This window comes from Cibotium barometz, chromosome 1 (genome assembly GCF_041138505.1).
Source record: "Cibotium barometz isolate CiBa-2024 chromosome 1, ASM4113850v1, whole genome shotgun sequence".
In the NCBI taxonomy this organism is placed as follows: Eukaryota; Viridiplantae; Streptophyta; class Polypodiopsida; order Cyatheales; family Cibotiaceae; genus Cibotium; species Cibotium barometz.
In genome coordinates this window covers 64349536-64372999 of record NC_141046.1, presented here as the reverse complement: position 1 = coordinate 64372999, position 23464 = coordinate 64349536, and the positions used below count along the sequence as shown (strand labels likewise).

Here is a 23464-nt window from a genome sequence, read left to right as displayed (position 1 = left end):
TGGAAGCAGTGGGAATCTTTCTTGAGGCTCTGGCGGCCTGGCCCTTTTCTCACCACTAGAGATGGTGATCACATTTGGCACTACATACCACCTATGTAGTTATACCCCCCGCCCCCCGCCCCCCGCCCCCCTCCCCCCCCTCTCCCCTCCCCCTGTATGAGATAGCCTTCTCCTCATAAAGCAACCAGTCAAGGAGAAGTGCATCTTTCTCCACCTCTTGATTATTTGTTTCCCGCCCCGTACATGGAGTTGAGGTTGTATCTAGCCCTTCATGGTTGTGTCCAGCCCTTTGTGGCTGTTTTTTATTTGTTTCCCACCCCGTACATGGAGTTGAGGTTGTGTCTAGCCCTTTGTGGCTGTTTTTTATTAACTAATAGAAGGATATTTTTCCCGGAAAAAAAATGGGGAGGAGCTCACTGTGCTGCAGAGACAGATCGCACAGTGCCGGAAAACCTGGCTCTAACACCATGTTAGTTTTACATGGTGATCATGTGGAATGTAGAAGGTGACTAATGCAGATAAGAGAAAGAGAACAATGGAACAATACAGAGAGAAGATATTGCACGACTCAATGATGATAAGCTTGATATAAAGCTTCACCAAGTACAATGCTTTTACATCCTTAAAGGCTCATCTGAATGACATCACTGCTTATGTCAAACAGGTATAATATAAATATTATCCTAACCACTCCAAGAGTTGGTTCACACACACTTACTCTCCTACACACATAAGAGACTGTTTCACACACACACATACAAAATTAAGGGTTCACACACATGAGACTCCGAATCCCAACACATACGTCTTCATGGTTAAGCATGCAGGATGCATCGCTAAGGCATATGGAATACCCCATGAGGCCCAAGACAAACTTCGCCAAAAACATATATAAAGAGAGGCTTTTGCATTCTCTAGGAATCATTCAATAGCGTATGCAAAATATGGTACATATCAAGGAGCTTGGTACAGATACAGAATTCAACTATGAAACAGTGAGTAAAAAGCTCAGGTAACAAGGTGTTCAATAGCTTATCTGCAAAAGGTTAAACTTATCATGGGGTAGCAAGCTAGCTCACCTCCCAACCACGACCGGCATCCACCACCGGTCTCCCCTCAGCCAAGGCTAGGGCTCAGGCACAATCCCACAAGCCCATGTCTAACTCCGGTGTCCCATACCACCGATGCCTGCCCGAAAGCCTTCGACACACCAACCTATGTACTCTACATGTGCATGGCATGAACATGTCTTCTCTCTTGGTCCAAGCCAGACCTTCAATGGTGCATCTGCAAATAGTGATAACTATGCCATGAATAGGTAACTTGCTATAAACAACAATTAAGCATGTTTTATCAATCCAGGAACCCTAGCCAAAAATCAGCCTGCTAATCCCTAATCCTGGGGGCCCCTAACTCTGTTGGAATAGGTCCCTCATCCGTCGATAATGTCCACATACATAACAGGTAGGGATGTAAAACCTCAATTTTCTGACCAAGATGACGTAGGGGCTGAATTGCTAGCCTAAAGTTCCCTTCTACTGGACAGTAGGTATGTGCTGTGTTTTCCTTCTTGCAGGCTTTTAGACTTGCATTAAGGCTTCAATCCTGTTATGGACCGCATCTAGATCTCCTCTGGGTCTAGTTTAGGGCTGACAGATGCCTTTTAAGAGGGTTACAATGGTGTGCTGGATGGGCACGATACTGATGTGTGCGGGATGTGCACAACGCTGATGACCTTGACTACCCCTTGGCGGTACACACTGACTTATCCCTAGATAATGGCTCACAGAATGTCTGGTGTCCAGCCTTAGGGCCTTGCACTTGAGTTGGAGTAGTATGTCTACAGAATTCAAGTGCATGGTGCACGTGACATCACCAAAAATTATGTAAAGTTGCGACGTATCTAGGAATAAGGGACCTAAAAGTGTCCAAGACTCCCAAGACTAAAGCATGGTGACATTCTCAAAATCACCTTCCATGAGAGGTGTAATGGGAGCAAATAGACCTCTGTGCCAAAACTAAGCTAATTGAACCATCCTGCTCTCAAAAACAGTAAATTGTCCCTCAAATTGTAATGGTACACCTGTAGCTTGATATTTTTGGACTATGAAGCACCCAAAATAAAAATAAAAAATCTTGGTTTTCTTTTCACAAAAGCAAGCCTAAATTTGGTCTTCCACGAAAATTATTTTACAAAAGACGATTAGAACAAGGGAACAATTTTTTGGCCAAAATTCTCTAAATAAAGAACTTTCCACCAAAATTAGACGATCTGTCTCCAGTTTTGACAACACGACTGGAATAGTTTTTGTTCCTCTCCTTCTTGAAAAGCAAAGAGTTGCCCCATCTGGGCAACATACACATGGCCCACAATCATGTCATTGCTTTCTGGCTCAAGATGCCCAACGATTAGGATGGAAGGCTGCACACAGATGTGCTCAGCTCAACTCTCATACAGAGATGATGTGGAAGCAATACAAGCCTTGCAAGTTCTCTCTCTCTGTCTCACTCTCTCTCCCCTAGCTTCCATTAGACATACAATTTCTTACACTCGTTCAGCGATTTTTATTGCTGTCCCCACTGTTACACCTAATGTACCGTGTTGTATACCTACCCAGTAACCTTTCTGTACAGCCCTGTAATCTTTCGAGGCCATCCTGACAACTCACTCATGCAATAGCATGCCACATGTGGGTCGATTTCTAACTGAGCAACATGAGACAGCTGTTCAGCAAACTATAGTTGAGCTTGGGACTGACTATGCTGCTCACCCCCTTACATTTGATAAATCAACTGCGGTTGTAGAGATTCTCAAGGAATCTCATATCCTTATGGCTGTACTTGCCAATTTTCAGCAGTTTTCATGGCAATCATCCCTAGAATCAACTGAAAAACAAGCTCACAAAAGCCATGACAGCTACCTAGCAGGTGGGAATCAGATTTATTCAAGGCACTCAGGCATTAGCTGTAGTGGGTTGATAAAAAGCGCATGTAGGGTTTGGAATCTACAAGCTACCAAGTGCAACACTTTTGTTTTTGACTTGTTGCTCGCTTGCACACACTTGGTTGACCATAGCTCCAAATCTTGAGCAAAAGTGTACTTAACACAAAAAGCATACACCCCCCTTACTTGCCTAGTTGCCCAAAAGACAACAAAATTTTCTGCCTACAGATGTGAGTGCAACTTTCCTTCAATACATGTGGATACAACTTTCCATTTTCCCCCTCACAAATCTGGAAGCCCAAAGGTTTATCCTTATCCTTCCCGCTTTTTCTTAGCCAACATTAGGCCTCTACACCAGCCCACATTTCCTTAACTTGCTGGTTTCAGTACGACCATATTTACGACAGTCCATACACTGTACAGCCATCTGTAGAGCTGTATCGCCTGTACCGAAGCGGCTGCAACCTGTATGGCCCTGCTCCGATGATTTGTACAACATGCTGGCTCTACAACCATTGAAAAACAAAAATCAGCCTGCTTTTTGAGAGAACCAGGCACCTGAATTTTCTGTCATGCAAATTCAGCTCTTGTAGGAGTTCATGAAGGCAATCCTGCAATGTACAGCAATGTTTGGAGAGCACTTCCCATGGCATCAACCAATCAATCAGCCTGTTACCCCTTGTCACAACTTCCTCCCTTCAACCTGAACTTTCCCTTAAGCATCAAAAGTTGCAAATTCAGTTCCTATGGAAATTCATGGTGGACATCTTGCAACATGGATTGACAAGCACATGACGGCAAAGCACTTCCCATGCCATCAACCTCCTCCCTTCCACCTGAACTTTCCCTTAAGCATCAAAAGTTGCAAATTCAGTTCCTGTGGAAGTTCATGGTGGACATCCTGCAAACAAGGATTGACAACCATGTGATGGCAAAGCACTTCCTGTGCCAACAACCTCCTCCCTTCCACCTGAACTTTTCCTTAAGCATCAAAAGTTGCAAATTCAGTTCCTGTGGAAGTTCATGGTGGACATCTTGCAACAAAGATTGACAAGCACATGACGGCAAAGCACTTCCCATGCCATCAACCTGCTCCCTTCCACCTGAACTTCTCCTTAAGCATCAAAAGTTGCAAACTCAGTTCCTGTGGAAATTCATGGTGGACATCTTGCAACAAGGATTGACAACCACATGATGGCAAAGCACTTCCTGTGCCATCAACCGTTCTTGAAAGATCTCAACCAACAGATACCAACGAAAGGACCTCACAAACTTGAAACCCTAATTGAGTAAATGAGGCATCTGCCTTTTCCCAGGATTCATTACAGAATAGACAGTCACCTTATGCCCCTCTTTTTGCAGAGATAGTAAAGTTTTCCCAATGAAAAAGATATCCTCCTTTTGGGTGACTTCAATGCTTAAACACCCAATAGATAGGTGCAGACGTATGACTTCCGCACAAATAACTGTCCTCTCACTGATAGAGCTGGGATTGCAAAATATTTCAGATGGCACCGGACAAGTCAACAATCAAAGCAGATCTGATTTGAACTGGGCCTATGCATAATTTGGTACTACATAACAAAATGTCTTGTTGGCCTGCATCTACAGGCTCCGTTGTTTTCCACATGGAGACGGTTCGAGTAATTTTGATTATCTAATAGGTCTCCTAATTTTAAATGATATATCCGGCACAACACAATGACCGCATTAGAATCTACCTAGCCCACCACCTTCCAGCTCTGCGTTTCCGCCCAGGACTACTCTCAAACCTGAGGTCTAAATTGCCCTAAGTCGGCCCTGCCATGACAACATGCCTTGGCATCCCATACCTCTAAGAAGACATAGCCGCATCGAGGTATTCCCGGCCTTGAGCATCCACAAACAGAAAGCCCATGCATAGCCTCCCATCATCACTCATAATTAAGCCTTAAGGACTTTTATATAGCCTAGACCTCGCTATTATGAACATGACGCTCTATACTTAGCTTTGCCTCTTCAGCCACTGGTCTTCTTTTGACCTGACCCAAGGCCATTTAGACCTCACCCTCGCCAGCCTAACCTCTTGCCTAGGGCCCTATCAGCCCTTAAGACCGGCTAATCCCTAACTCTCATCCTGGATTAGCCTTTTAATCCTAACCCTCAGACTAGCTGATCTGGGTAACCCTTAGGTCATCCAAAGAGAGGTTAATACTGAACCCAGCCAAGTTAGGGATGTAACAAAGGTACAGAGCACGCACACCACACACATTACCACATAATCTACATTTGCATTTATTCTACATTTGCATCATTTGTAGTTGTCCTAATTAAGTGAAATCTTAAGATCTCTTGGGAAACCCCCCGTTACTATTATAAAGGTCCCTAAAACTTTCTACATTTTCTAGATTTTACCTACATTTCTAGGAGGTTAAAGTTGTCCACCAATTGTGCTTAGCTTTCTTTTGCACGCTGGATCAGCATTAGGTTGATGGAAATCTTCTTTTTCATGCAAGATTTTAAAAAATCAACTAATAAAATTTGTGGATGAAGTCCCAGACCAGCACACAAGGGGTACCACCACCATGTAGTACACTAGCTCATGGACTTCCAATACATTCTGATGGCCAACCTACCTACATCATACAAGAGGGTAGGTTGAATGCAGAACTACCTGAACATGCAAAATGGGACTATCACTTACACTATGACATTATGGAATGCATGCAAGACTTCGGTAAAATACTCTAAAAGTCATGCAGCAAACAAAACTGGATGAAAGTGTCTGGATTTATAAGAACTTACCATCACAAAACACTTCATCAGCATCACTAGTCCCATGCCTGCCTTGAAAGTTTACACACACTTTCCATGGAAGGCCATCTGAGATGGACGATACAAAACCTTCTTGGCCAATGCTCACCTTTGTCCTGGCAATAGAAGTTTGACATTACAAAAGGCTGTCAAGAAGGACAAAAAAAGTAACCATATGTTACTCTGAAAACTCTCTTCAAAAACAAAGCTCAAAGCCCCTGCTTTCCCAAGACATTAAACACACCTCATAACAATAAAGAGTTACTCAAAGCATATTGAAATACCAGAAAATTTTCAATTGCGATCACTGGCATGTTATCAAGAAATTCTCAAGAGAATGGTTGCAAAACAAGCACACAACAACATGAATGACAGAGGAGAACCTGGTAGAAATACTCTAGAATGGTTGGAAAAGAAGCATACGACAACATGAATGACAAAGGAGAACCTGGTTTTTGCATTCGACGCCTTTGGTCCTTTATATCTTACATGGTCCCCTTCACAACCATATCAAGATAGCATCAGAAACAGTAAGAAGCTAAGAGACTGAGCTCTATCAACAAAGCCTCCCTTTTGATAAGAAGAGCTTATGCATAGCTAAAAATTGTTAAGTACAAAAGGAATCTTGTGAACACACTAAGTCATGACAATAGTTTTTAAATACAAAATGCAAATCATGGAAATATCCACTACACATGTAGCATGCGGAAGACTTGTAGATGAATGGTAAACATGATTAGATCACAGATTCAGCACTTACACTTGACAATTTCATATGCAAAAATAAAATGGAGAGAGAGGGAGAGAGTACACCATATTGGGTTCCAAATAACCCAAGGCCCCCCTTTTGATAAGAAGAGCTTATGCATAGCTAAAAATTGTTAAGTACAAAAGGAATCTTGTGAACACACTAAGTCATGACAATAGTTTTTAAATACAAAATGCAAATCATGGAAATATCCACTACACATGTAGCATGCGGAAGACTTGTAGATGAATGGTAAACATGATTAGATCACAGATTCAGCACTTACACTTGACAATTTCATATGCAAAAATAAAATGGAGAGAGAGGGAGAGAGTACACCGTATTGGGTTCCAAATAACCCAAGGCCCCCCACTGTGAAGGTGTATTTGCGTTGTGTAATTGACTGACTATTGGCTGCAAATCAGCACCAAAAACACTGATGTGGGATCTCTGCAGAGTACTCATGAAGGAGCACAACAGGCCGCCTTCTGCTGTACAATCTGAGCAGCACCTTCTACCTGTGTTAATCCCCACTAAGACCACTACTAACCGAGTTTCCTCTCAACAGCAGCTCGCCTTCAGTTTTCATCACCTTTCCCCTTCCATTTACCTGTCTTGGGCTGCCTAGGGCATGTGCACAAGCAAGGACTCATGGAAAAGTTCTCAGATGAGGAAATAAGGCCTTGGCACACTTTATATAGTGAATATGAGACTGTTTCTACTGGCTGACTGGGAAAACATGCTGGCCGACTTGCAAAAGAGGATAAATAATCATATACATGATGTGTTTCGCAGGTGTGGCCCCTTCTAGGATAGGGGCCTATGCGTGGGCATCCCGTATGGCCTTCCATGTGCCCCTTTGGCCTGGTCAATGGGATGTCTACAGCCCATGTCCCCGAGTAGCCTCCACAAACCCTAATGTAGATGGCTAGTTACCATGCTATTCACACATATCCAAGCTCCTCTACCTATAACTAAGACTCTGACAGATGCCCATATACATAGACACCTCCGGGCCCAGAGCACTGGGAACCATTACACAGAGACAGGCGAGCCGACCGATGAGGACCCTCACACGCCGTAAGAGGCGTGCATATGAGGAGGCACAATACTGGGATATATACCACCTACTCATGAGCAGAGATGCAGCCACTGCATGGCGCAGGATGAGAGAACCTCGCCCTCGTACCCGGATTGAGGATCCACACACATGGCACACATATGCAAAGAGCCTCTACCATATCCCTCAGCAGCCGCCCATACCACAGCCACAGGAGTCCCGCCCTACCACCTCTACTTTCTTTACCGCCTCGATGGTAGAGAGAGCTATCCGCCGGTTACAGCATGGGAGATTGATTGACCACACAGGTATAAAGAGTGAGCATCTTATTTATGCAGCTGACACACTGGGACCCTTTGTTGCTCACCTCTTTAATAGGGCACTAGTGGAGGGCCTACCAGCTGAGTGGATTATGCACACAATCGTGCCTCTCCACAAAGCGGGAGACATGCTAGACCCCAACAACTACAGGACTATCATGATTGGTCATACATTGGCCAAACTTTATGGCGCAGTGCTCGAGGCAGAGTTGAGGTCATATGCAGAGAAGGAGGGACTGCAAGCACCAGGGAAGGCTGGATTCCGACGAGCTTTCTCCACTATTGACCATATATTCACTCTGAGATGTCTGGTTGACCAGGCTAGGGCGCGGGAGAAGAGATTATACTGCCGCTTTGTGGATTTCCGCAAAGCATTTGACACGGTGCCACGCGAGAGACTCTTCCAGCGCCTACAGTCATGGGGATCCCATCAGAGATGGTTTGGGGCATCTATGCTTTATATGTGTAGGTCTTCGGGCGCATACGATGCCCCGGGGGGCTATCTGATGTTATTGCTAGCACCATAGGTGTGAAGCAAGGATGCCCACTCTCTCCTACACTATTTGGGCTATACATCGATGAGGTGGCTGACTTCATTGGTCACGATGGTGGGGACGGGATAGACGTCTCACGTACCACAGTCCACATTATGTTGTATGCAGACGATATTATTCTGGTCTCTGAATCGCAGATGGGACTACAGCACCATCTCCATGCACTCGATGACTTCTGCACACAGAGGGGGCTTACAATGAACCTTGGGAAAACCAAGGCCATGATTTTCCACACCTCAGGGCCGGTTCGATGACAGGCCATCTTCACACTAGTAGCAGGAGGACAGGTAGAGGTGCTAGACTCATATGTGTACCTGGGGATTACATTTACGACTCAATAAGGAAGATTTACTATGGCACAGGCAGCCAGGGATATACTCACACGAGGGTATGCAGCTCTGGCCATGCTAGAGAGACAGTGTCACTAGGCACACTTCCAGGAGCCCAGAGGCTCAGCACCCGCCCTGACTTGGCGACCAGATGAGGCTTTCCAGTGGATCCCGAGGGGCACTCCAGTTTGTTATCTCGACTGTCAGGTTGGTATTGATCTCTCTCCCGACCAGCAGCTCACCCCACTTCTTCTGAGTATTCGGAAGAAGCTTCTTTATTGGAGCTCGGTGAGGCTCTCCCTGGCAGGCAGGGTGGTGGTGGGGAACCAGGTACCTTCTTGCCACCATGTGGACATCACTTCATGCTGGGCCTTTTCTCCGGCATGTATTGGCCAGGTAGAGCAATTGATCTAGAACTTCTTATTGGCTGGAAATGATGGGAGGCCAACCAGGGCCAAGGTGGCAGGGAGAGTGATCATTCAGCCACGTCGGAGAGGGGGGCTAGGCCTCATCGACCCTGCCATCCGGAGCCGCGCCTTGTTGGGCAAGCTAATTGTTACAGGCCTCCTTCCTGGTGGTGATCCCTAGAAGGATTTCCTATTGACCTGGATTTCAGCCCGCACTTGGAGTCTTGGGGGCCCTTGGCCGCAGGCGGCAGAGTACCAGATGCATCTTCACAGAGATGCAAGCCCGTGGTTTTAGCCCGGCTTTTCAGGACACATTTGCGGCTAGCTTGCTTCATGCTTGGGACCATCTTAGGCCAGCCCTCAGACAAATAGCTCCAGTTGCCTCAGAGTAGCAGCTTCAACAGCCTTTGGTCTAGAACCCCCTGATCCGTTTACCCAGTGGCCACATGTTAGGGGCCCGACCTCATGTATCTTGGGGTGCCTTGAGCATTGGACCAACCAGGTCTCTTGGAGATTGGATCGCCCACAGACAGTTACCACCAGAGATGCCGGAGAGAGGCCTGACTGGGATTCGGTGTAGAGATAAGCTCAACACCGACATCAACTTAGCTATCCCTGAGGAGTGGCTGACTCCCCCAGACCCGACCCCCCCCCAGTGTGGGTAGGCATGTTTAGCAGACATGATATCCTCGTGGTGGTTCACAAAGCAGATGAGGACAGTGGTCTGCTCACTTTTTCTATTGGATCCCATGGCAGACTAGAGAGATCTAACCTTCCCTTGGAGGACTTGAGTGGTTGCACCTTGCAAAGGGTGAGGGTGATTGGTTTTCGGGCACGCGAATGGCACATTTATCCACCACCGGCCAAGGTGGCCAAGGAGAGATTATAGCGGCAATGGATATGGGAGTGCCAACCTCTCACGCACCTTCAGTGGGACCCGGGAGAGTGGACTTGGCATGATCTACCACATGCACAATGATAATAATATCAGTACCACTACAGTACACAATACATCCAATCCTCATCCGGTACTTGGCTGGTAGGTTGAGGTCTACCAGCAGCTTGCCCGCGGTGCGGCCACCCCCAGGAGTCTCAGAGACATTGCCTTTGGCATTGCCCGAAGGCTCAGCAGATTTGGCAGTGGATTCTCTGCATCTTCGCTGTGGATAGGACATTGACCCGGATCATTAAATGGGACACTGTCGCTTGGGCCACATAGGCTAGAGTGGTCACGGCTTATGGGGAGGATGGGGGATGACTAGGCCTTCAGGTTTCTCACCATCGTATTGCATCAGTACGAGTCACAAACCCACCTACAGGAGACTGGCGACCAGGCTCATGCCAAAGATGGGAGACTTGCAGTAGCATAGCAGCCTGGCACATTTGGCATGCTAGATGCAGTGAGGCTATCAAGGGCACACACACTCCGCCAACTGAGACCATCAGAAGCATATGGCTTGATATCATTCACACCCTCCGTGGTCAGTGGGGGAAGCTACAGGGAGGTTCAAACCGCATGCGGAAGTGGCGGGAAGCTTTCTTGACAATTTGGAGGCCTGGCCCTTTTCTAAGAGAGAGAGAGAGAGAGAGAGAGAGAGAGAGAGAGAGAGAGAGAGAGAGAGAGACCCCATTTGGCATTACAAACCACCAACGTGGTTGTCCCCCCCCCCCCCCCCCCTCTCTTCTGAGATAGCCCTTTGTGGTTGTATCTAGCCCTTCATGGCTGTTTTTTCTATAACTAATTGAAGGATCTTTTTCCTGGGAAAAAAAAAGTGACTCCCAAGTACACAAATGAGTGTGCAATCTCCACTGGGCTGCCCATGTACGTAAAACTCAATCGATGTGAAAAGAGGCAATGTGTTGAAGACCATAACCTTCGTTTTCCCAAGGTTTACTGTGAGATCTTGATGTGCACAAAAGTCTTGTAATGTATCAAGATGCCTCGGGAGAGCCACTGGAGAATCTGCAATAAGCACAATGTCATCAGCATAAAGTAGTATGGAAACAAGGATGCCTGCTAGTGATATGCCTCCTCCCCTTCCTCTATCAATGAAGGCCAAAATCTTGCCGATGTAGAGGCCAAAGAGAGTGGGAGACAATGGACAACCTTGCTTCACTCCAACGGTACTGGAGATCTCCTCTAATAATCCTCATGGGCATCTCACCCGCCCTATGACCGACTCATATAATGCAATGATCCCCCATATCCTGAAGTCTCTGCAGTAGTCTGGAGAGAGAGAGAGAGAGAGAGAGAGAGAGAGTTATATTAAACGTCTATAATAGACCCAAAGGGTGGTCTAGGAAACCTTATAATAGTTCCATGAGGTGACAAGATCATGGAAAAAGAAAAGAAAACATACATAATAGTGATCATGTGAAGAGACAAGATAAACTGAGTTTAAAAAGTAGCCACCTGTCCCATATCATGAATATAAGGTAGCCTCCTATGGTATGATCATTGTGCAGGGGCATCATCTAAGACCTCATTTAGGCTCTCAAGCCTCAATGTCCACCTCCTATGGCAAGGCCTCCCGGCCTCTCCAAAGGATCTCACAATCTGGATCTATCGCATGAATGGCCCCCTAGGGCCTGTAGTAGGACGGAGACATCTGGTGCACTGCAACTATGTCCTCTGTCCAGGGTAGCCTTGGTGGGTCTGGTGCCTGTGGTGCCCCCCGTGTGTGCTGTCTCTAGTCCATCCAGAGAATCCGGTGAGGTGCAAGATTTTTATCTGGTACCATTCTCCTGCACCACCAAGAAGAAGCTCGTGATGTGGGGCTGTGAGGTGTCCTAAGTCTAGGCTCTACCCTCTTTGAGAAAGAGAGTTATACCTATGTCTACAAAAGACCAAAGGACCAAAGGCTCTATGACACCCAAAGTGATACAATACATCCATGAAGAGCATGTATCATGCAATAAAGATATAACAATCTAGCTTAAAAACAAAACATCCATGGGTACGACAATATATCAAGTTTCAGAACAAAAAGGATGGTGGAAAAAGAATTTTCAAAGCATGCAAATTAATAACAAAGAAGCATAATTTCTTTGTTTGACTATGGAGTGAGATGCAAGCAAAAGAACAGCATAAAAAAAATGGTTAGTATTCAAGGGTAAGCACCTATGATTAGATCATGCCAGAATTTCTTCAGTTCCTCTCCCCGTTTCCCCAGCTTCTTGAGTTCATCCTCACGAACAGTAACCACAAGTTTCTTCAGCTCATCTGCCCAATAATTGTTATCCAATTCCACCGGTTTTGAGATCCTTTTCTTGTTATCATTCTTGGCAGGAACATGCTGTACCTTCCAAGGTAAACCAAACTTCCCTCCCAAATTTTTGAAATCTATGATAGTCACTGGACAACCGAATACCTGGCAACAAACAGGGTCATCAGCATGAGTAATGCATGGGCATGGTAGAATATACAAGAACATCTACATAGAATGACACATGAAACAGAGTGCAACCACAGGGGCTTCCTTCAAAGATAATGCTGGTTCATCTGCGTAAAATGAGGAATTCAAACAAGATGGTACACCCTAAAAGTAAACGTAAGGTCCTCAATGAGATGTCGACAACGCTACTCTAATTCTAGATAAATGAAAAAAAAAAAGTGGATAAGTCGCTTCCATAAGAATGTGAATAGACCTATCAAAAAACCCTCCTCATCTCTACTGACCTTCTCTGCTTCTAGGTACTTCATAGTTAGCCTTCTATCTCGCTTGTTTCACACCGTGTGCATGTTACTCCCACTTTTTCGATGTACTAAATCTGTCTCAAAAATCCTCCTTGTAGCAGACTAGGATGCCCGTCGTGCAGGCACACTAAATCACTAGGGTCCTCTCTAGGGCAGTATACCCTCAAGAGTTGGCACAGGCTAGGGAGATGGTGACCTCTCTGTCCCACTCCACTACGCACTCACACAGACTCAAGAACGGAACACCACACAAGAGCTACCTACAGTGACATGCACGCAACACAAGGTGGAGGTAGGCAAGAGTCGGGACACCACAAAACCATGTATTGCATTGGGGATCCCCCCCTCACTACACCAAAGTCTCTCTATATACAATGGCGTGGCCCCTTGGGCTATCACGAGCCAAGTGCTAAAAGTGGTCACTGACAAATGCCGCTGGAGTAGGTGAGACACCGAGCACAAGTAGGTGAGCACCGCTTCATCTGTCAAGTGGGTAGCCAAATTTGGGAGTGGGGCCACCGGAGATTCCCACCTTGTGTGACTAGTGGGTGGCTTATGGTTCACGAACTAGGTTGCCGATTTGGGGATGCCCGATCTTGGGGGTTCACGAGCTTCGGGTGCTTGACCACTGGCAATGAGGGTGGCTATAGGTCCCCCACCAATTAATCCGTTCACCGTCCCAGTGAACACCAGAAGCAGAGAGGCACATGTTGAGGTGAAGCTGCAAATGGACCATTACAAGTCCAAGAGAAAGTGCTGAAGAAGTGGGACCACCACAAGTCCAAGAGGTGGTTGAGGAAGCAGGACGGCATATGTTCGCCATAAAGATTGGTGAGAAGAGAGGTGGCCACCACAGGCCGTTTCCGAGACGAGAAGTAAAGCCTGATGCATGCTGGTGTGTGTAACTAAACTAAGCAACAAGCAACGATCCAACCAAGAACAATATAGCAATAACCATGTAGCACTCTGATGGTATATATAATGAGCTGCCATGAAAGGCAGAATAACATAAAAGAAACAGTCCGAAAAGAAAAGAAACTAAGAGCAAAAACGAGAAGAGTGTGGTCCTCCTAGGTCACAGCCGTCCACCAGAAGGACCGGGAGAACTGGAACGGGTAGGAAACCCCTCAGTGGTGGCAGTGGTGGCAGTGGTGCTTGTAGAAGGAGTGCTAGAGGGTGGCGTTGCAGGAACAATGCCGAGACCACCAAAAACAAGCTGGAGGGTCTGTCGAATCCCTTGAAGCTGCGCTGCCCTTCCGAAGAGATGGAAGCTCGGGGAGGTCATGCTGCGCAGCCTCAAGAAGAGAGCGAGTAGCCGCAAGGTCAGTCTCAGTGGTGGTGAGACACGCCCATAGGGAGGCTAACTCGACCTCCAAAGTGGATCGCCGGCTCTCGGATGCTATAAGAAGCTGGCGCAGCTCGATGCACTCATGGCATGGCTCCAAGAGAGAGAGGCTGGGCCTGCTGAAAATGGTGCTGGAGAGGTGTTGCAGCTCCTGAGCGGGCCTGAGTGAGGGCAGCCTGTGTCTTATGGAGGTCACTGTGTGTGAGTTCCCACTCGCAAGAGAGAAGGATGAAGTAGTCCGTGAGATACTCGGAGTAGATCCGTGTGTCAAGGAGATTCTGTTGAAGGAGCAAACGAGGCAGCCACTTGCACTCTTTCCACCCCCGCTCCAGTTTGCACTCTCGCCTCTTTGACACCCCCTACTGTCACCTGCACCCCACTAGCTTTTAATCTTGAGCTTGTTCCTACTCCCTGCCGTCACCTCCCCTTCCCGCCAGTTCTTGTCCCGTAGCGATTGTAGGCACCTCATTGCGCCTCTCCACCCATTCGCGTGACACCCCACCCTCACCATCCTCTTCCGAGACCCACTCTTCCGTTGCCACTCACTCATCTTCCTCGCCACCCCGCACCTGCAGTGGCTCTCTCTTCACTGATGCGACTCCTGACCCGCTTTGGAATATCCTGCCCTTCACTAGGCTACCCCATCTCTCCTTGCCTCGCCCTGCTCGTGCCTCGGCAGTTGTGCCGGGGGTGATGGGGGTGCAAGCTGGGAGATCCAGGATCCGAATATGGTGGCGGCAGCAAGAGTAGGGGAGAAGGAAGCAAAGGTGACCACAGGTCTAGAGTTGCGCGGAGTGGCACGGCGGCATTGGCGAGAGCGAGGGGAATCCTGACATACCCATGCCCAATCCTCATGGCACTGATGGCGAGGAGGAGAAGGGATGTTGCCAATATGGGCGAAGCGAAGAAGGATGGCGGTGACGAGACGGACAGAGGACCACGAAAAACTGGAGCCATTCGGAGTGTGGTACCGGATGCGGAAGTCACGGCAGTTGGTCCGGATGGATTCGTAGATGAAGTGGCCGAAGGGAAAGGGTGTGTCAGTGCAGAGACAGTAGAAAGCGTCCGTTGCGTGAGCGGAGATGAGAGGCCGAGGGGTGGAGGGAAAGTCGCGGAAGAGGAAGTACGGGACCAAGGAGGGTGGTGATGTGTTGGGCAGAGAGGCGATCGATGAGGGAAGGGTTGCCGAAGGAGGAAAAATTGCGGATGAGAGATGCATAGAGGGATGGGTCGCCGGTGGGAAGGGGCAAGGAGGCAAGCCCTGCCAACCCAAGAGAGGTGAGCTGAGTGGAAGTGAAGAGAGTGGTGACAGGTGGACAGGGGAAAGGGTGGGGCTCGTGGAAGTTAATCTGGAAGGAGTAGCAGTGGGAGGTGTGGTGTGGAGTGATGGGGAAGGGGATGACCTCGAAGGAGAGGACATTGGAAGAGGCAGAAGGGGGATGTTCTTGGGCTCCAAGAACATATGTGGGATCATCGACCTCGCTTCCAAAGCCGGCATCAAGGCGAAGTAAGAGGAGTTGGGGGGGGTGGTGATGGGTGAAGAAGATGTGTGTATGTTGTCCACCGGCATGTCATTGTCAGAATTAATGGAGATGAGGGGGAAATCCGCGGGGCGTGCCACTCAAGTAAAGTGTGAGGGTTTGGTTCAGGGTGTGGCTGGGACGCCCGCCTGGAGGTGGAGGGTTGCCTGGATGGGGAGGAAGGGCGCGTGAGGACTTCGGCACAAAGAAAGGGACGGGGGCTGGAGGAATCCATGGTAAGGAAGGGCGCAAAGGGGGGGCACAGAAGAGGGAGTGAAAAGGGGCACTTAAGGGTTTCAGTGATTCTGTCTTTTTTTTTAGGCTGCACAAGACGGCAAAGGGAGGCAGCCAAGTAGTGGGGGGTGCACAGGCCAGGTTTGCCGAGAAGCTCACAAAGCAGGGGGTGGGTGGCGCAAATGGGGGAGCGAAGAGGGGTGCCTGGTTTGTGGGGGTGCGCAGAGGGAGAGGAGGAGGTCGGTGGGGATGCGTGGGAGAGAAGGGGGATGGGGCGTCTTGTGTATTGGTGTTGTTATGGGGGTGCACAGATGGGGAAGCAAAGAGGGGTCGCTGGTTTGTGGGGGTGCGCAGATGGGGGAGCAAAGAGGGTAGCCGTGGTGTGGGGGTGAGCTGAGGGAGAGAAGGATATCGGTGGGAATGCATGGGAGAGAAGGGGGATGGGGGCGTTTTGTGTTTGGGTGTTGTTATGGGGGTGCGCAGATGGGAAGCGAAGAGGGGGTAGCTTGGGGGCCCCAAAATTAGGCGTGGGGATGCGCAAGGTGTGGTGGGTGCACAAGTTACAGGGGACAGGAGTGGAACGCGAAGGCTTGCCGGCTACGGAAGGTACCGATGCCGATCTTTTTGACGATTTTGTGTCAAAATCAGATTTCCAAGAGTTCAAAGTAGCTCTCGAAGCTTCTTCGACGGAACGTCATGCACAAATCGCAGCCCAGATGCAAGCTTTGCAGAACTCCATCGCTCTATTGACCACTACCCTCTCTACTTTCTCGGGTATGGATACCTTGGCTTCAGCTTTAGGCCCCAACATTACTCCGGAACCGTTCGGGGGCGAGCAAAAGCAGCGAACCAAGGAGATCGTGGACACGTGGCTACATAAGTGGCAAGTTCACTTTCAGTTTCATCCATATGATGATGGAAAGAAGATCCAGTTAGCAGCAGGTTTCTTGTCCGGCAAAGCTTTGCTTTGGTGGAAGGAACTCAACCCTAAGCCAACGACTTGGGCACAATTTGAAGACGTTTTCAAGAAAGAATTCCTCAAGAAAGAGGATGATTACGATGTTGTTGCCCGGTTTTCAGCTTTGACCATGCTCAAGTTGGGGGTGTGCAAGTGTGCACGCGAGTTGGGTGTGCACAAGGTGAGATGGCCCGGTGCGCAAGTTGGGATTCGCAAGGTGACAGCTAGGAGGAAAAAAAGCGGAAGGAGCACAAAGCGGGGTGTGGTGGTCGCATGGTGGCCGGAATGGGCGTGCACATGGCCAGGAGGCGAAAGGCGAGGGTACGCGAAGCGAGGGGGGGGGGGTGTGTGTGGGGGGGTGGGGGGGTATGGGGCGCTACACAAGGCGGTGTGAGGGTGCACGAGGCAGCCGGGCAAAAGGTGGGGGTTGTATGGGGGTGCACACGATGGAGAGTTGGAGGGTGGCAAGGAAGTTGGGCATGCCACGATGGAAAGGCAACGGAGTTGGGGTCCCCAAGGCGGATGGTGAGGTGGTGGTGGGTGCACAAAAGCAGGGGCGCCAAGGCTAGTGAGGTGGCCACGGGGTGCACAAAAGCGAGGTGCAAAGTGGACTCCCAGGTGGCCAGTGGGGTACACGTGGTTGAAGGGGTGTCGTGGGTGGCAAAAAAAAAAAGGACTATATGTTTGGGTGCACGAGGGTGATGAAGGGCGAGGTGCTGTCGTCACAGGCGCCGGGTTGCCCAACGTGGAAGAGGTGAAGGAGAGGGTGCCCTCGAGGTGCACCACAAATTGAAAGGATATGTGTGAAATGGGACTCCCAAAAATGTGGAGAAAAATCGATGTGCGCTCAAAAAGGACGTGCACACAAGGTTTTTTCTTCTTCTTTTTTTGAGATAGACATGTACCCAAAGGATGAAGAAGTGATGTGTGCCCCAATGTGCGCCTCAAAAAAGTCAGCGTGGTGACAATAGTGGGCAGCATGCAAAATGTGTGCACAATGTGCACCCTCGAAAGCGTGCACCTCAAAAATATGCATAATTGTGGATACCAAAATGGAGGAAAATGGATGCATAAAAAGAGTCCCCGAGAATGTGCATGAAATGTGGGCACAAAGTGTGGGAGGGAAATGTGTAGACAAATGTGCACCCAAAAAAATGGCCTATGATAAAAATGTGTATGCAGTGTAAAATGTGCGTGCTCAAAATGTGCAATAAAAGGGTGGGAAGTGTGAGAAAGGATGTGCACAAAGTGTGTGGCCTAAGGGGTTGGATGGGTTTTACCTCCTTTTTTTGCGTCTCCTCTGTCTTTTCTTCTTTTTTTGCGTCTTCTCTTTTTCTTTTTTCTTTTTTCTTTTTTCTTTTTTTGGTGGTGTGCCTCCTCGTGTAAGGAGGGAGGGCTAGGGAAGATTGGTGGGTGAGGCAGGGACCCCGGGTTGCCGATACAGTTTGAGATGGGAGCCGTTGACCAATGGGAGTGCCTGCCCATCCTAAGCGTGGAGCTCCACTGCACCTTGGGGTAAGATTGCAAGTACTGTGAATGGGCCTTCCCATACGGGAACAAGCTTTTTGGCTCGCTTGAGGTACCGGGCCTGGTAGACAAGAACCAAGACACCTTCCTTGAATTGCGGACAACGCAAGTGACGGTCGTGCCATGCTTTGCAACAGTTTTGTTCTACGGCCAATGCTTGATTGGAAGATTGGGCATGAACCCGGCAATCCTTGAACATGGTGGGCCACCAGAGCCCCGAGTGAAAAAGGCGTTCAGACATGGTGTAACCAGAGTAGTGACCCCCAAATGGACCGTCATCAGCATCCTCCACAAGCTGAGGGACTTCATGTGGGTTGACGCACCGATGGAGGACACCATCCTGATCGGCTTTGAAGAGTTGGCCAGCCACCAGTTGAAATGGACGACTTTTTAGCAAGAGCCTACGCTTGTCCCACCATCACATGGTGTTTGCCTGGCCACAGAAGGAGCTCAAAGTCAAACTCTTGGAATAAGAGAAGCCAACTCTTGGAATAAGAGAAGCCATCTCCACACTCGGCTCGCCACCTGGGGTTTGTTGAGGAGGTACTTGAGAGCGTGATGATCAGTGATGACTATGAAGTGCACACCCAGTAAGTAGTGGCGAAACTTTTGGCAAGCATACACTGGCCACAGCCTCCCTTTCTATAGTGTTGTAGTTTCTTTCTGCAAAGTTGAGGAGGCGACTAGCATAGGAGATGGGCCGGTCAATCCCGTACTTCTCACTGCATTGGGCTAGCACTGCACCCACTGCAGTGATGTTGGCATCTGCATGCACGTGAAAGATGATAAACCAATCGGGAGGTATGAGGATGGGTACTTGTGTGAGACAATGCTTAAGATAGGAGAAGGCCGAGGACTCAGGGGTGGACTAGAGGAATAGGATGGTGGGACTGACAAGGCGGGTAAGGGGTAGGGTGATGTCGGCATACATGCGGATAAAGCAATGGTGATAGCCGGTGTGCCCAACAAAGACCTGAGTGCCCTTAGGAGTGATGGGAGGGGGTAACCTCAAGATGGCAACGATCTTATCGGGATTTGGAGCGAGGCCTTGGGCAGAGACTTACCAACGACCAAGGCTAATTGTACAACCATTTGAAGGGGTTGAGTCGGAGAGGAGAGGTGTGACACTTACCAAAGACCAAGGCTAATTGTTGGAGATGGTCAGCAAAGGCTTCCAGACACATTGCAAGATGTGTATCGGTGAAGTTCGAGAAATCATCCACGAATGCTCTGAGGAAGCTGGTGAGAAATTCCCGAAAAATGTTGTTCACAATGCGTTGGAAAGTGGCCGGGGCATTGCACAAGCCAAATGGCGTTTTGTTGTAGAGGTAGGTGCCCCATTGGGTGATGAAGACTGTTTTTGACCGGTCATCCAGATGGATTGCCACCTGGTTGTCGCCAATGGAACCATCCATGAAACTATAGAGAGCGTGACCAACCACATCTTCCAGCACCCTGTCCATGAAGGGGATGGGAAATCCATCTTTGATTGTGGCCTTGTTGAAAGCACGGAAGTCAACACAGACCCACATTTTGTTAGTCTTCTTCTTGGGGGTGATCACCATGGGTGAAACCACTACGTGTGTTCCACCAGGGCAATGATGCTAGCAACCTCCATTTTCTCAAGCTCCACCTTCACTGCTTCTGCATACTTGGGGTCAAGTTTGTAGGCGCGGCCCGGACTGGTCAGGTACCCTCCTTGAGAGGGATGGTGTGCACGCCTATGTCCGCCGGCACGTCGTCCAGATCCTTGTAGGTTCATGCGCATACATCCTTGTAGGAGTGGAAAAAAGTGGTGGCCTGTTCAAGTAAGGCAGGGTGATCCCATAACTAGGAGGCCGATAGAATGGGACATTGATCCTCGGGGGTGCCTAACTTGAACTCCTTGACTGGATCCTGACATGAAGGAATTGGAAGGGGCTCGCCACTGGCTGCCGAATTAGAGGGGATGCTGGGGTCATGTGCCGGTTGTTGGTCCAAGGGAAAGTCACCAAACTGCTCCTTTGTCCAAGCTGGGGGTAGTTCCTCTATAGGAATTGGGCGCTCCAAGGTAGCCATGATGTCGGGCTAGCAGCGCCCGAGATGGGTCTGCCTATGGGTGGCTTTGAGTGTGCCTTCTTCGGGACTGATCCCTTGGTGGTGGCTGATGGTTCAGACGTGATGGAGGTGGAGTGCTTGCCATGCCTCCTATCAGTGTGGACTCTCCCAAGCTAATCACCTCAAAGTGCTCAATTGTGGAGTCCTGAGGGGTGGTATCTTCATGAACCTCCATGATGTCCACCATGTAGCAGGAGAGATCCCTTGCAGCCTGGAGCCAATCCACGAGCTCTGAGTCTTCCCCATAAGGCACTATGCCTTCCTCCATTGCCGTGGGTGTGACCATTGCACCTCGCACGGCTTGGTCTAGACCTTCAAGTTTGAATTCTTTTTGGCCATGGGACTGAGGTATCCACAACCTATTGATACCCCAGTCGTGTAGCACGCCAGCAACTTGTAGCTGAAACCGGCCTTTAGTAGAAACCAAAGTGCGGTAGACTAAACGGCGCCCAAACACAGCTGTAAATGAGTAAAGAAGATGGACAAAAGGGAGCTAGAGCGCTCCGACACAAAAACAACGACACCTGGTCGCCCCAAAGCTTGGCACCCCTTTCGGTATTTCTTTATTCACATTCAAAGAAAAGTCCAACTGAATACATCACGGCTTATACATATGCATGTCCAAACTGCCAGTCCTCTGGACCTCTCGGCATAGAGGTTTTACACAGCCCTATGCTCAAAACACCACACTGTTCTGTACCTCTAATCTGCCAAGAGAGCACATCAACGAGGCCTTGAGTACACAGGCAATTGGCCCATGCACATAGCCAAAAACACAGCCATACATCAGCCCGTAGACTCTTCCAAAACAGCCCAAAATCTTGCCCTGTTTCCACCCTCAGAACTGCCAAACCCTTCCTCTCACAAAGGGCCAGAGGAGCATCTCCGAGACAACCTCGAGCCAAGGAAAAGAGAGACTCAGCTATGCACTTCTTGCAGCCCCACCTGCTCGCAAAGAGAGAGAGAGAGAGAGAGAAACCTGCAGAACTTGTCGCCTTCCCCCGGAGAGAGAGAGAGAGAGAGAGAGAGAGAGAGACTTGTCAGCTGTGCCTCCTGTCCTGCAGTCCTGGCCGCCGACCTGTTGCACAAAGGGAGAGCTGATGAGTTGTGCGCCGCCTGCAGACTGTCCACCCTACGCTTTTCACGTGCAGTCCAGACCTGCCGGTTCTCCACAGCCCAGCGCACATGCAGTCCAACAGTTGCCAGAGAGAGAGAGAGAGAGAGAGAGAGAGAGAGAGAGAGAGAGAGGCCCTGTGCGCCACATACAGTCTGGCCGCCCTCCCCCCCTTTCCACAAGAGAGAGAGAGAGAAAATCCAGCTCTGTGCGCCTGCTGTCCTGCGGCCTCCTGTTTTTCCACCAGAGGGAGAAGCCTGTGTGTGCTGCCCGACGAGCCCGCCAGCCTTTCCACGTGTGAGAGAGCAAAAAGACGTGTCCCCCTGGCTACAGTCAACTTCTCCCAAAGTGGAGTCTTCCAAAAATAACGTAACCCTCCCCCAAAAAGGGCCACGACCTCCACAAAGGGTTCTTTTCTTTTTAAAAGGTTTTAAACCTTAGTCCCCACATGAGATTACGTAAAGGGACTTTAATAACTCCTAGTGTTACCCCTTGACCCCAAGTGTGCACATTTAATAAATGTTTTGCACACTTGTGCCCTGCACATTGACCACCATGCCCAATGTTCGGATACACCGTACAAATACACAAGGTCGTGACATATCCCCTTTTGAAAAATGGCAAGCGTCCTCAATTGCATCTTGGTGATACAGCAAGACATCCAAGCGGAAGCACACTGATAACGAAGGCTGCCCAATACAGTAAGATATCAGCCATGTGATCCAAACGAGAGTAAAAAGTACAATATGGCAAGATCAACGTCCCAATCTCTCTTAGCCATACATATGTAGCAACATTCACTGCAAACCAATGGTGTAGTAATAGTCCAAGTTGTATACCACTGTGAACCATACATAACCACAACATCCAATGTGACTAGTACACATATATCATAGAAGTCCCATAAGCAAATGTATTGTCAGCTGTCAATACCTTTAGGTGAGACAAAAGGTACACCAAGCGACCTCTAGATGACATCCGAGCCTGTCTGTAACAAGGGAGTGGAGGTACTACCCCCCATATAATCCTTTGCCTTACCCATAGGCGTTAGATTATCATAAGGAAGTGGCTTCACAAGATTGCTACCCCCTGCATTCATGCCCATACTAGGGTCAACATTGCCAATTCCCACACCTTGCATACCATGCAATCCCGCTGTTCCTCCCATGTTTCCAAACATGCCACTATGCATACCGGGCTGCATGTCCCCATACATGTTTCCTTGCATTCCAAGCTGCATGCCCCCATACATATTCCCTTGCATTCCAGGTTGCATACCACCATACATGTTGCCTTGCATACCAGGCTAAAAAACTAGCACCAAAATTCCCTTGCATTCCCATGCCTCCTTGGGGATAACCCCGAGTCATGGATTGGAACACGGAACCACCACCAAAATAGATTGGATGCAAAGATTGTTGTGGAATAGGTGGCTGCCCAAAAAAGGAATTATGTGGATTAGCACCATTAAGTGTTCTGCATGTTGGAAAACTGTCCATAAACAGGATCCTGTGGGATAGCGCTATTGTTGCTCTGAGGTCAGGTCCTAGAACGCACTTTCTTCTTCTTCTTCTTCTTAGGCTCAAAAGGGACCCTCATAAATTCAGCAAACTTCTCACTTTGCATGAGCACATCCACTGCCCCTGCCATCGGGCTTTAAATTGGGCATCCTCTTCCTCTTTACTTAGCATATCTTCTGGCTGCATTACATCCTCATAACGTGCATTTGTTGCAGCCTATTCTCCTTCAAGTACATCCTCAGATTGATTCCTCTGAGGAGTGGTCTCGTGCTCTTCCTCATCATCATAGTCATAGTC

The 23464-nt window shown here is 48.7% G+C and overlaps 1 protein-coding gene across 2 annotated transcripts in view; it reads right to left on the bottom strand.

The window, feature by feature from the left end:
* The window catches only part of LOC147642319 (uncharacterized), a 151304-nt gene that overhangs the window by 70643 nt on the left and 57197 nt on the right, over positions 1-23464 (bottom strand). For both annotated transcript variants that reach the window (XM_086805100.1, XM_086805108.1), the window contains exons 6-8: positions 12277-12526; positions 6186-6234; positions 5729-5853 (exon numbers count right to left, since the gene is read on the bottom strand). In XM_086805100.1, the coding sequence (XP_086661226.1) occupies positions 5729-5853; positions 6186-6234; positions 12277-12526 (424 nt within the window). The remainder of the gene's footprint in view (positions 1-5728; positions 5854-6185; positions 6235-12276; positions 12527-23464) is intronic.